This window comes from Meleagris gallopavo, chromosome 1 (assembly GCF_000146605.3).
Source record: "Meleagris gallopavo isolate NT-WF06-2002-E0010 breed Aviagen turkey brand Nicholas breeding stock chromosome 1, Turkey_5.1, whole genome shotgun sequence".
NCBI classification, from domain to species: Eukaryota; Metazoa; Chordata; class Aves; order Galliformes; family Phasianidae; genus Meleagris; species Meleagris gallopavo.
In genome coordinates, this window is record NC_015011.2 from 61,166,513 (window position 1) to 61,178,108 (window position 11,596).

The window sequence follows — 11,596 nt, forward strand, 5'->3', positions numbered from 1 at the left end:
AAAAAAAAAGTAAAAAACAGATACTGAGAACTTTTGAGAACTAAAGTTTGATGAAGAATGGGGTGGAGCAGAGGAGGATGTGGCTGAGGCATGACCAGAGCTGTTGGGTATCACTAAGTATGCCTGGTTGCCTTTCAGCAAGGATTTCAGAATTGGACTTGGTAGACATAGGTTCCCTGAATTTTATGTCGGTATCAGAGGTCAATACAGTCTACACTGAGGATCCTTACTGAGATGTGGCAAAACAGACCCAGCAGCTTCCAGAAGACAAGGGCTGCCTCTAGTCCTGCTTGCTGTACTCTCTGCCAGATTGTAGAGAGTTCCCTGCACATGGATTTCTAATATTAGTTCTCAAGCATATGACCTTGTCTGTCATACTACTGAAATTCATTCTGTTTCTTGTACTCCTGACAAGGTCAAATAAAGCTTTCTCTATGATATCCTGGTCCTTCCCTGTACTAGCAATGCCTTCTAGTGTTGAGTCATCAGGACACTTCCTCACTATCTACTCCTATTTTTGTCATGGTCTCAGACTTACGTTAGCAAAGACTGAATGTGGCTGAACACTGGAGAGAGCTACGAGTAATCTCGTTTAAGATGGGCAGGTGATGTTGCTGTTGCCATCAAAGTAGTCTCAATTTTACCTCCCTGCCCCTCACAGCTCCTCTGTCTTTCTTGATCTCCTCCAGTTTATCTAATTATTTCTTATGGGTCACTGAGACACAAATAAGAGAACTTTGAATTTTCTTATGTCTTCCAGGAAAACAATAATCTGAAAAAAAGATATTGGGTTAGTCCAGCACAATTTAGCTTTGTTGGACTCAGGTTGCCTGAATTCCCTTTCCCCTAATCATATGATTATAATTGCACTTTCCTTCACGATCTCCTCTAAAGTACTACAAGCATTACAGAGGTTGCACTGATCTGAGACTGGCAATTCTCTCCCTTCCCTAATCCTGACTGCTGAATTTTCATTTTTCCAGCCAGCATGGAGTCACAACTGCAGGCAGAGTTGCAAAAAACCCTTGCTGCGTTTCCATATAGCAGCTCTGTCAGGGATGGAGTGCACCCAGGCCCTCGCACTGAGTGCACTAAGCAGCTTGAGCTGCTTATTCCAGTAGTCAGCTCGTTCCTTCCCCAAGGACAATATAGCTGTCCTTATTAATAACTTGGGTACACAGTCCTCTTTGGTTTTGGCTCGGACTATTAGTCTCCTTGATCTTGACTGCTCTCACTCCCCAGAAGTGGCCCCACTTCTTACTCTCTTTTTCACTGAATATCTGTAGAATCTTTTGCTGTTAGTTTAAATCTCCATTGCAGGGTCTAACTCAGCTTGATTTGTAAGCAGTCCTCACTTTATCCCTGAACTTCCTGACTTCTAAAACATTACCTTCTTTGCTGTCTCTTTTCCATTCCATGTAGGCTCTGTAGAGCCGGCTTAAATAGCCTAAGCAGTCGCCTGTGGCAGCAGGCAGATGCAGGGTAGCAGAATCACACACTGGCTCACAACGTTCCCAGAGAGCAGACCAGTCTCCCCTCAAAGCCTCCAGCCATGTGCTCTCTATGAAAGTAGTGCCAAAAGTCAGAAGCAGACCACCCTCCTTGCTCTCTGAGCAAGGTATAGGCAACCTTTCTGGTCTGATGAGCCATGAGGGTTTCTTGACAGCTCTGAAGCAGAGCAGGAAAGGCAGAGGAAAAGAAAGTTGTTATCAGTAAAGCCCCTATACAGACTGAGAATCCAGTGTAAATACATTTCGGAGGAACAAGGAATATTTCTGAGAATATCACCAGGCATATTACTGCGATGAAGCTCTAAGCAAACTGGTCTGACCTCATAGCTAACCCTGCTTTGAACAGGAGGTTGACAAGGGACCTCCTGAGGTGCTTTCCAACAGAAGCATCCTATGATCCTATGAATGAGACTTCTGTATACCAGTGTGGGAAAGGAGGAGAAGAAAAAGGTCTTGTGAGTGGAAAGGTCTGGCAGCAGGAGCCTCATTACATAGCTTTGTGATGGGGAGATTTGTGTCTTAAGGAGATAGTGCAGCAGAAAAGGAAGGAAATAGGCTGTTTGGTGCTAAAAGTCATACATCTTAGGAACAGACTGGAACTGCCTCAGACCTGCTAAGCTTCTCAATCTGTTAAACTGGTCTGCTTATGCCTTGGCTGAATTTAGGCCAAACCGTCTCACACAGTATTTCCTATAACCTCCTGTATTTACCACCATCATCCCCACGTTTACAGACTGCTTCTGTGACCCTTTTAGGATCTTCTCAGCTGACTTTGCTCCTCTGCTGAACTACAGGCCCTAATACAGCTCATGACATCATTTGTAGCTGTGCCAAAGCCATAGTCCTTGCATGGACAACACCACTTTACTCCACGTATTCAAATGCATAAATACAAGTTGCTGTGAAGGGATAAGCACAAGTGAGACAATGTGCTGGCCTTGCACTCAGCTTAGTGAGAAACATTAATGCTCCTTCCTTGGCAGGCTGAGGATCCTCACACTGCTGTGAATGGAAGGCCCTGGTTCATCTGTAACCCTCACAGATCTTCTATCCTGCTGAAAACTCAGTGCATATCAACAGACTGCTGCCACTCACCCACACCCACTACAAAATACATCCACACAGATCACTCATGCATGTACCTGTGTGTACACAGAAAACATAAGTGTGCAGCCACAACTCATGTAGGAATACGTGCCAGTATGTGCATGAATATACTGCTATGTGTGCAGACAGGTATCACAACCACACAACACACTGCAGAGAAACTGCAAGTGTACGCAAAACCACACAAACAGGCACAAATTCCCTCACACATTGTGCATCTATGTATTCTACATGCAAGATGCTCTCACAGGCCCACGTGGCCCCAAGCAGACACAGGTCCCTGATGATCGTGGCTGGGTAGGAGTTAATGCAAGAGAGGATAGGAAAGAAATTAAAAGCAAAAAAAAAAAAAAAAAAAGTTGAAAGCCCAGCACATGATTCTTCTCCTATCACATCTGTGAATCCTGGAGCGCGAGAGTAATTGTCTGCAATGAGTCAGACCAAAAGGCACAAGGAGATGGTTGCTATGGCAACCCTTGCACTGCTCTAATTCGGCTCAGAATTAAAACGATATCAAATAATTTGCAAGCAAAGGGAACACGGCAAAGGCGTCGAGTGTCAATCTAAAAAATCCAGCTATATGCAAGCCTCTCCTCAGTCAGTGTCAAGGGCTCTCTTCCCTTCAAGCATGACAGCCATAGCAATCAGAGGAGCTACAGAGGCGAGAGAGATGGATAACCTCGGGCGAGAAGATTTCTGCCACACGAAGGCAAGAACGAGCTCCTGGGCTGGAGGTACAGCCTGGAACAGGCTCCAAAACTGGGGATGGACAGCTGTAGGACCCAGCCGGCTCATTCCCTATGCAACAAGCAATGTCCCCACACACAGGGACAGTCCCTGCGCTGAATATCTTACCATTGATGCAGATAGCACATACACCATGGATTAAAAGAAAACTGCTGATGTCCAGCCAGAGTGGGTGGAATGCTATGGGAGATGTCTCACACACTTAGTTTTTGCATTCTCTCGAGGATAAAGTAAATGCATTTGTCCCCACTGTCAGTAGCTACTGTCTGTTTGTGGAGACATCTATACATAATGGAGAATGGAGAGATACTGCTCTTGGCACGCCACTGGCACTGTGTGATGCCAATAACCTGGCCTGCAGAAGATTGGCTCAACTCTTAGTCCAATCAAATGAGCACTTACTGATAAGAGCCTCCAGATGGATCTCCTGAGAGGTGGAGAAGGCACAGCTGCTGGTAGAACTAAAACCATGAGCGCTTCTGCCTTACTGACTGCCCATGATGCTTCCTATGTCTGAGCTCCAAGCGCTGCCCTTTCAGATGTCTCTTATTTTGTCAGATCAAAGGGCTCCCTCAGAAACTGCTTAGGCTTCAGGGAGTGTCAGGACGGAATGGCATTAGACAGAAACTAGCAGTAGCAGGTAGTGGGATGAAAATAAGTTGGGTGTCCCTTCTTTCTGCCAACGCTACGACTGAATATAAAGAAGATCATGCCTTTCCATAAAAACTCCCATGCAATGCCTCAGAAGCTCTCTGACATTTTACCACCGGGACAATGTTGGCACAACGTGCAACATTAAAAGAAGGACAGCATTCTTTCTGAATGTGGTAGCACACGTTTTGGAGATCAGCTGCTCTCAGACCTTTTATTGGTAATATCATGCTGGTTTCCAAGTCAATCTAGTAAAATCACTTTAATCCTCTTGCTTGGATGCATCTATTTCAGTGCAAAAGGTGCTCATGTCATTGTAGCTAATTTCCATGCATCCTAGCTGCTTCTGCAGGTGCAATTGTCGCTTTCTGGAGAGGTACAGAGAGGAGGTTTTATCCACCCAAACAGCAAAACAGTAGGAATACAGAATTAAGTGTAGATTAGTTTGAAAAGATGCCACAGCAACAGAACTGCTGAAAAAGGCACCTGCATCTCTTCCCTCTGCTTGCTGGTAACAGCCAGCAGGAAGCCAAAATTGGACCAAGGAAGAGGATGAGGAGACGTCAAGCTGGCCAGTAAACACTTTTCAAATGAAGAGCTTCCATCATACTGATAGAGGTTGGATTTTAACCAGTGGTATAATGGCAAAATTACTTTCCATTATCCATTTTTCAGACTGACTGATTTCAAATACTTTTGAAAAAACATCTAAGCTTTTTTGAAAATCTGCTCCTGCTGTGAGTCCAAAGCTCTTCTGAAAATATTGGTCTTAATAACTTGGTGTCCCCAAACTCCTTCTGTACAATAGGAATAATACTTCTTTCAGTATTCTTTGGGCTTGCCTAGGACTCTTCCCAAACACATCTGTGCATACTGTTATTATCATTGGGTAACAATTTCAATGTGCCACTGACATTGTAAATAAGAAGGAACATTACCTTTGAATATAAACAGAGGTGAGAGGTATTGCATACAACAAATCTGGATCTCCTAACTGCTTGGCTGGATACCCTATTTGTTTTATTGGGGACAATGGAGTTTGTGCACGCCCCATGTTTTGCTGATATCAGCCATCTCCCATCCCCAAGACATGACAGCAATGGCATGGAACCAATCCACTAGAAAGAAGACCTTACCTGTCCCTGTTCTGACTGGCAGTCAGCTGGCCACCACATAACTCAAACAGAGAAAAGGCAATAAAAAGAGACATCATACCCAGACCAAAGTGACAGTTAAACTCCTGCGCAGATTCCAGCAGTTTCGCTGGGGCTTTAAATCACTAAAAGCTGCTGTCAGCAACTACATGTGATTTCTGCAGCACACCCCTCCCCGCCCCCCCAGAGGACCATAAAGCCCCAGGCTACTGACTCAGTGGAGGGAGCAGATGACAGTGCTATCTGGGGCAGGACTTGGCTTGAGGAGAGTGCCATCACGATTCCTTATTTTTCATTTCCAACTAAGTTAGAGCTTGTGAAAGGTACTGACTGACATCCCAGGAGAACAGCCGCCTGCTAATTAATTATAATTAATCATCCAGGCATTAGTTAATGTTTGCATAGTGCTTTGAACTCCAAAGCACAATATAGCAGGTAGATAGTATGAACTCAAAGGAACAGGTATAGCTGTATATTCTCCAGCAATGGCTTCCCACTGACTCTGAGACTACTCCAACCCAACGCACAGAAGTGGCTCCACTGTGTTATCTAAGAGACCTGCGGGTACCTCCAGCCCTCAAAATGTCCGCATGATGTTCCACATGCCCCAGGTTCAGGGGCTTGGCTGAACCAAGCCATGCAGAACCAGGGGGATGGAGGCCCCATGCTCCCCCTCCATTTCTATTCTCAGCCCTCCAGCCCTGGTGCTCCCTAATCCTAGCTGACAGCTCCCTCGCTCTCTGACAGAGCCCAGGCCGATGTCATCTTCCTGGACATTTGATTTTAGGAGTTTTGCCTTTCTCTGCCTTGGCTGGGGCCTGCCATTCAGCTGCCAGAACAAAAGGGGCCCTGTCACCGGCGTCCTCCTTGCGGGAGCACAGGGGGTACCCCCTCCCCAAAGGCACAGCTGTAAATCCTAGAGCTTAATTTTTCACTGCACGCATAGTGAACATTTCAGAGTGCTTACAAATCCCCCCAAGCACCATCAAGTCAAGTAAATGACAGTAACAATCAGTGGCAGAATGACAGGCTAGTTCATACAAATTGCACTTTTATAGGGGCACTTAAAAAGCCTTCTGTTGTCCCCCCTTTACAGAACTGTGACAGCATTTATCCAGAAAGTACAAGACTATGCAGATATTTGGCTCTCTGGGAACAAGTGCTGGGTATGAGACTGATTTCTGGTAGTTTCCTGACTCTACATGAGCACAATTACCATGCTCATTGAGGGCTGATGCCATCTGAATAACAATAACAATCTGCATCCCATTCTGCTCTGATTGTCTCTTGTTGTGCCTCCTCTCACTCTCCTTCCCACACCTCTCTCCTGTACCCAGTGTGGGGGCAGGACAGTACTGCAGCATCATCTTTGCTGCAGCCTCCACTGAGGGGTGAAGTTCCCCAGAACCAGGTCCTAGCCACTCAGCACTAGTGTGTAGGGAGCAAAGGGAGACCTGTGCACTTACTCTCATACCTGCTATCCTCAAGATCAAATAGTATTGTAATGGGTAACTCTTTTTTTTAATGACTACTGGAATTATGAAAGATTCAGATGATTAACCTATTCACTACTGAAAACAAAACAAAAGGTAATATATAGTGCCACTTTGCTCCCTGAAGCCCCACAACAAGTTGTAAACCTCTGCCCAGTATAGCAGATGGGATTTACCTCAAGAAAGCCTTGCACTCCACTGAAGTCAGTAAGGGCTACAGCTGGAGTCTGAAGAATTTTAGACCCTCTGGGAGAAAATGTTTCCTTCAGTGCTGCTGAATATACCATGTGTGAAAGTAAGCAGCAGATGATTGTGGTCGTCACTGAATATGCCTACTTGCGACAAGGACCAATGGCATCTCTACCGTACAAAACCAATTGAGAATTCACTTCTCTTTTTCTCTGATTATGAATGAGGAAAATCGTTTGTTCTGTATCATTTCCACAAATGTCAGAAATTTTGCCTTGCAATTATTGACAGTTTTTTTTTCCCCTGTCCTCTGCTGCTTTCTCCACCCCCTGTTCCCACAGCAGAGGATTCTGCCCCTTCACAGCATGTCCACAGAGACAGTCGATTCAGCATCCCGGATAACTGAGGGGGTGGAAATCTCCACAGGGGTTGTGGGAAGTGCTGCTGACAGAAGAGAATTGGCTCTGTCAGGGGCAGCTCCTACAGCCACTTGTTCTTGCTTTAGCTCTTCTACCTAGAAGTTTCCTTCCTAGTATTTATGTTGAGTGCCGAATCAACTGTCTGTGTGCCTCTGTTCTAACTCACAGGTCAGGAAAAGAAACAAAAAGAAACAAAAAGAATCATGAAGAATAATCTTTTTGAAAGAGCATTTTTTTTCTCCTCTCAAATTCATTACCAGAAAAATGCCCCAGAGCTGCACACTTAGCATAATCTCAATGCTCGTTTCATTCTCTGCCAGTGTACTTGTAAAGTGACAGCTAGTATCAGTTTGGGGAGTATTTTCTATGAGTTGAACACTTAATTAAAATGGACTGTACTGAAAACACCTCTATTTCACAAGAATCTCTGGACAGGCTTCACTTCCTAATAAATTTCATTGTTTGGATTTGAAGTGGTGGAATAGAATTGAAAAGCACTATTTTGTATCATCAGTCCCTTAGATTATAAGTACTCTCGCAAACCACATGTGATACTTAGAGAGTACTACTCTCAACTGGAACTTACTGAGAGCCTGGAAATTAAGGAGAAGTTCATCAGATGAAGTTAAATTGCCATAATTTAACTTAATAGTAGACTGAAGATCATCTATTGCACCCTGGGTTTACCTAGTCTAGGTAAAAGAAATGGCTGACTGTGATTTGAAGGTATTAAATATAGCCTTCTATCAGAAGCAATTACTACTGAAAATGGTGAAGGTTCACGTTCAAAAGCTTTTGGATTTTGAGGGAAATATTGTGCTTTACAAGTATTCCAAGAGTAGATGCAGAATCTGGTGAAGGTCTGTCAAATGGGAATCAAAGCCCAGATAGAAAGAGAAGTTTAGAAATCGAATACGTGAGTTGGAAAGCCAGCAGCAAGCCCATTCCACCAACAGAAGTTACTTTTCAGATGAGATAACAATAAAGATATAGGAATGTGCTGTTCTTTCGAAACAGTTCAAAACTTGCACAGATTTCTCAACCTGCTCGTGCTCCAAAGAAATAGCCTCAGTCCACAAAGTCACTGGCACTGAAGATAGGAAGCTTCCGTTCAGACAGCCAGCTTTCCTTCCAAAGACATGTCGGCCATTTGTACCTTTTCCAATGCTCTTTGTTTTCAACATGACAATCATTTGTGGCTCCTGTCACTTCCATAGAATGACAAGAAAACAGATCTCAACTCCCACTCTCAATACAAGATGCTACCATTTCATTTAAGAGAGGAAGAAAAGTCAGAAATTTCCTACCTGCAGCAATACCCATCTTCCCATCGACAGATACAGCCACTGCCGTGCTAACAGTCACCACTTTTGGTAGGCCGCCGCCCTCTGTTAACACACAAAAAGAGCAGACTTGGTTAACTTCACCACTAGAGATTAGGAAAATGCAGCAGGATTCACATCCAGATCAGTGCATACAGATGCCTCAGCACTGAAGGATCCAAAACTTTGGAGGAATGCATCTTCCAAATCGAGCTGAGACCTGAAGGGCTAATAAATAAGGAGACTTGTTTGTCTCATGATAGAAGTGGTATCCTCAGCATAAAATGTAAAGGACCGGCCTCTTCCAATCTGAACTGGGAGAGCTCTTAGGCCAGAAAGCTACTTTGCTTCACATACCAGCTAAGCTTTGCAGGCAGGGTAGAAGCAGGACAAGGAATTCTGATATTGGCCCTACACAGCAAAGGCCATGCTTATGTTCAGCTCTGCTACCCAAGACAGACTAGCATTACAAACTGGAGACATAGACACGGTACTCAGTGTACTTCCAGAGTGCAATCCATTTTAGAAACAAAGTCTTGTGGGATATATTCGGCTGTCTAAACTTTGTTATGCTCAAGGGTGTCCTGTTTATGTTTTAGTTGCTCTTTCAAGTGTCCCTGCAGGTCCCGTGTCCCATCTGCCAGCCCCATGCAGATCTCTTGTATCCCACAGGGCAATTAAAATAGCATGGCTGGATAGACTTAAGCAACTGAGCCCCACGTCCTCTGTCTTTGTTAGTGCAGTTGTTTCAGTCTGCAATTGCCCATGTGACAGATTCAATTTTGTATTTTTAAGTGATTAGGTTAGCTTCAGCTGGGGCACCTATTTTGAAACTGCCAGGGGACAGTTTGAAGGTCAGCATGATCGATTTAATGTGTGACTGACTCCTTCCTCGCATGCTGGATGGAAAACTCCTGCTCAGATGGATGGGGTCAGGGATCCTTTCCTTCCCAAGAGCTCAAGCATTTGTTACTGTTTTCCATTTCTGTTGTCATCATTCTTGTTGGTACCAAGCATATCCTGAGTATGATTCAGTGGCTACTGCAGTTTAGCCTGGAGTCTCTCACTCTTTTTTTTTTTCTTTTTTTTGACTGAAGTCAGATTAACTTGTTAAAGGATGTCAGAAGAACTGGTAAAGTCTTTGTGAAACAAAGACCCAGCCAACTTATGCTGACATGCCTTGTTCCTGATCATGCCTTTGTGGTGAATCCCACATTTCTGGCTCACCCCTGGAATGGGACAAATAAGCAAAACACAACAATAAGCAAAAAACCCCAACACATGAGAGATCTGGGCTGCAAGAACAGTCCTACGTGGCCTGCAGAGCTTTCCCTGCTGTCATGTTTCTGGGACCTCTGGACTCTGGTAAGAGGTACCCTGGATAAATTACTCTGATGACTTGCAGCCATTCCCCACTGGACTCCTCTCCAACACAGGAGTCATCAGGCTCTTGCCTCCTACATGATCAGAAGAGCATCTGCTGTGAAAACTCCGTGTCACACAGTAGGCATATGCAAAGTTGCAGAAAGCATGGAAAGGGTATTTAAGAATGTAATCACCAAGAACTTCCTGAGAAACTGGGTGGCCTGTTCTGGCCAAAAGGTTTGCTTCTAAGGATGTCAAATGAAATGCTCAGAATCTGCTTTAATAGTAAGCACAGTAGTTCAGGGGAACTGGGTATTATTTTCTGGACTCTTCACAGTCATCTTGAATGATCTCATAGATCACAGTTTCACTAGGCTGAACTGTTCACCTCTAAAGTGACTCATAATCACCTCTGCAATTTAGAGCATAAAGTATTCAGGGGCAGGCATTACTTCTTATAATGTGCCTGAGTTGTGGCTATCCCAGAGGGCCTTGTAGGGTGTTCCTGCCTGTTTTTCTAGCCCAATGTCTATTTCAAAGAGCAAATGCTGTTGTGTGCAAGGTTTCTCCTGCCATGCCTCCCTCTTTCTCTTGCCACTTAAGTGAGATGTAAAGGTGCTATGCAGAGAAAGAGGCTTTGGTGGAAGTTTTCAAGTATTTCCACCTTCCACCTCTCTCTCTTTACATATTGGTTCATCTCTTGCCTCTCTGTGTTGTTTTCTCCATTTTGCTACTTGCTTTTCCACCCACCAGCCTCCCACTACTGTGCCACAAAAAGCTTTGACAGCTAAAGTGCTGAGCTCTGTGACAGAGACTGAGTGCTAGGGGCTGGGGAGCAGAGGGGATTTCCACCTTCTGTGTAGGAGTCTCATAAGAGGGTTTTGTTTTGATTTTTTTAATTTCCAGGCTCTTCTGCTCTCTTCCAGCCTTTGAGGAAGTCCTGGCTGGCTCTGCAAACTCACAGGAATCAACACTCTAAGCAAGAGACACCAAAAAGCCACTCGTGCTTTTCTCTGGTGTTTGAACTCTTTTGCTGAGTACGAGGTGATACAATTGATGGAGGGGACATCAGGCACCAATAGCACACCCGCACTGAAGAGAAAACAATGGAAAAGCACTCCTCCCTTTTCCTGCATCTTCTTCCCCAACAAACCCATCCCTTCCTGTCATGGAAAGCAGCAATGGAAAAAAAAAATGATAGCCTGTGAAGTCAATTCTTGAGTGTTTGCTGATTCCTCGTCAGTCCTGGCCATTGCCCTGATGGTTCTGACCCTCTGCCAGCACTGAGGGTGTGCAAAACACCACGAGGCCTGACCTCTGCAATTCTCACTGTGCGACAGAGGCAATAAAGGGATCGGAACGAGCCCAAAGCTTTCTCTTCTTTTTTCTTGCATTCAGGCTGAGGTTACCTGAGTCATCTTCTGAAACGATGCTGTAGATGAAGCTCCCAGGGGGATGCTCGGCCGCCCGGCGGTACCACAGAGGGAAGTGGTCCATGGTGAAGATACTCTCTTTGTCCTTCCGAGTCAGGAATTTCCTGCCGGAAGAAAACGGAGAGTCACCTTTTGCACAGGCAGCTCTGCTCGGGGAGCCTCCTTCTGCAAGTCCCGGGGCTCGGCAGCCCCCCCCGCCAGGCTC

The 11,596-nt window shown here is 45.0% G+C and overlaps 2 protein-coding genes and 1 long non-coding RNA gene across 4 annotated transcripts in view; 1 reads left to right on the forward strand and 2 right to left on the reverse strand.

Annotated features, from left to right (window-relative positions):
- LOC100544274 (voltage-dependent calcium channel subunit alpha-2/delta-4) overlaps positions 1-1,418 on the reverse strand; it is a 38,072-nt gene extending 36,654 nt beyond the window's left edge. The window contains exon 1 of the mRNA XM_019611573.1: positions 1,391-1,418. Within this exon, the coding sequence (XP_019467118.1) occupies positions 1,391-1,418 (28 nt within the window). The remainder of the gene's footprint in view (positions 1-1,390) is intronic.
- Positions 1-11,596, forward strand: part of LOC100542571 (zinc finger protein OZF-like) — a 1,148,434-nt gene that overhangs the window by 43,554 nt on the left and 1,093,284 nt on the right. The window lies entirely within an intron of this gene.
- LOC109365719 lies at positions 4,213-11,492 on the reverse strand. The gene is made up of 3 exons (XR_002111442.1): positions 11,368-11,492; positions 8,579-8,659; positions 4,213-4,384 (listed from the first exon to the last, which is right to left on the reverse strand). It is a non-coding gene; the product is annotated as an uncharacterized LOC109365719 (long non-coding RNA).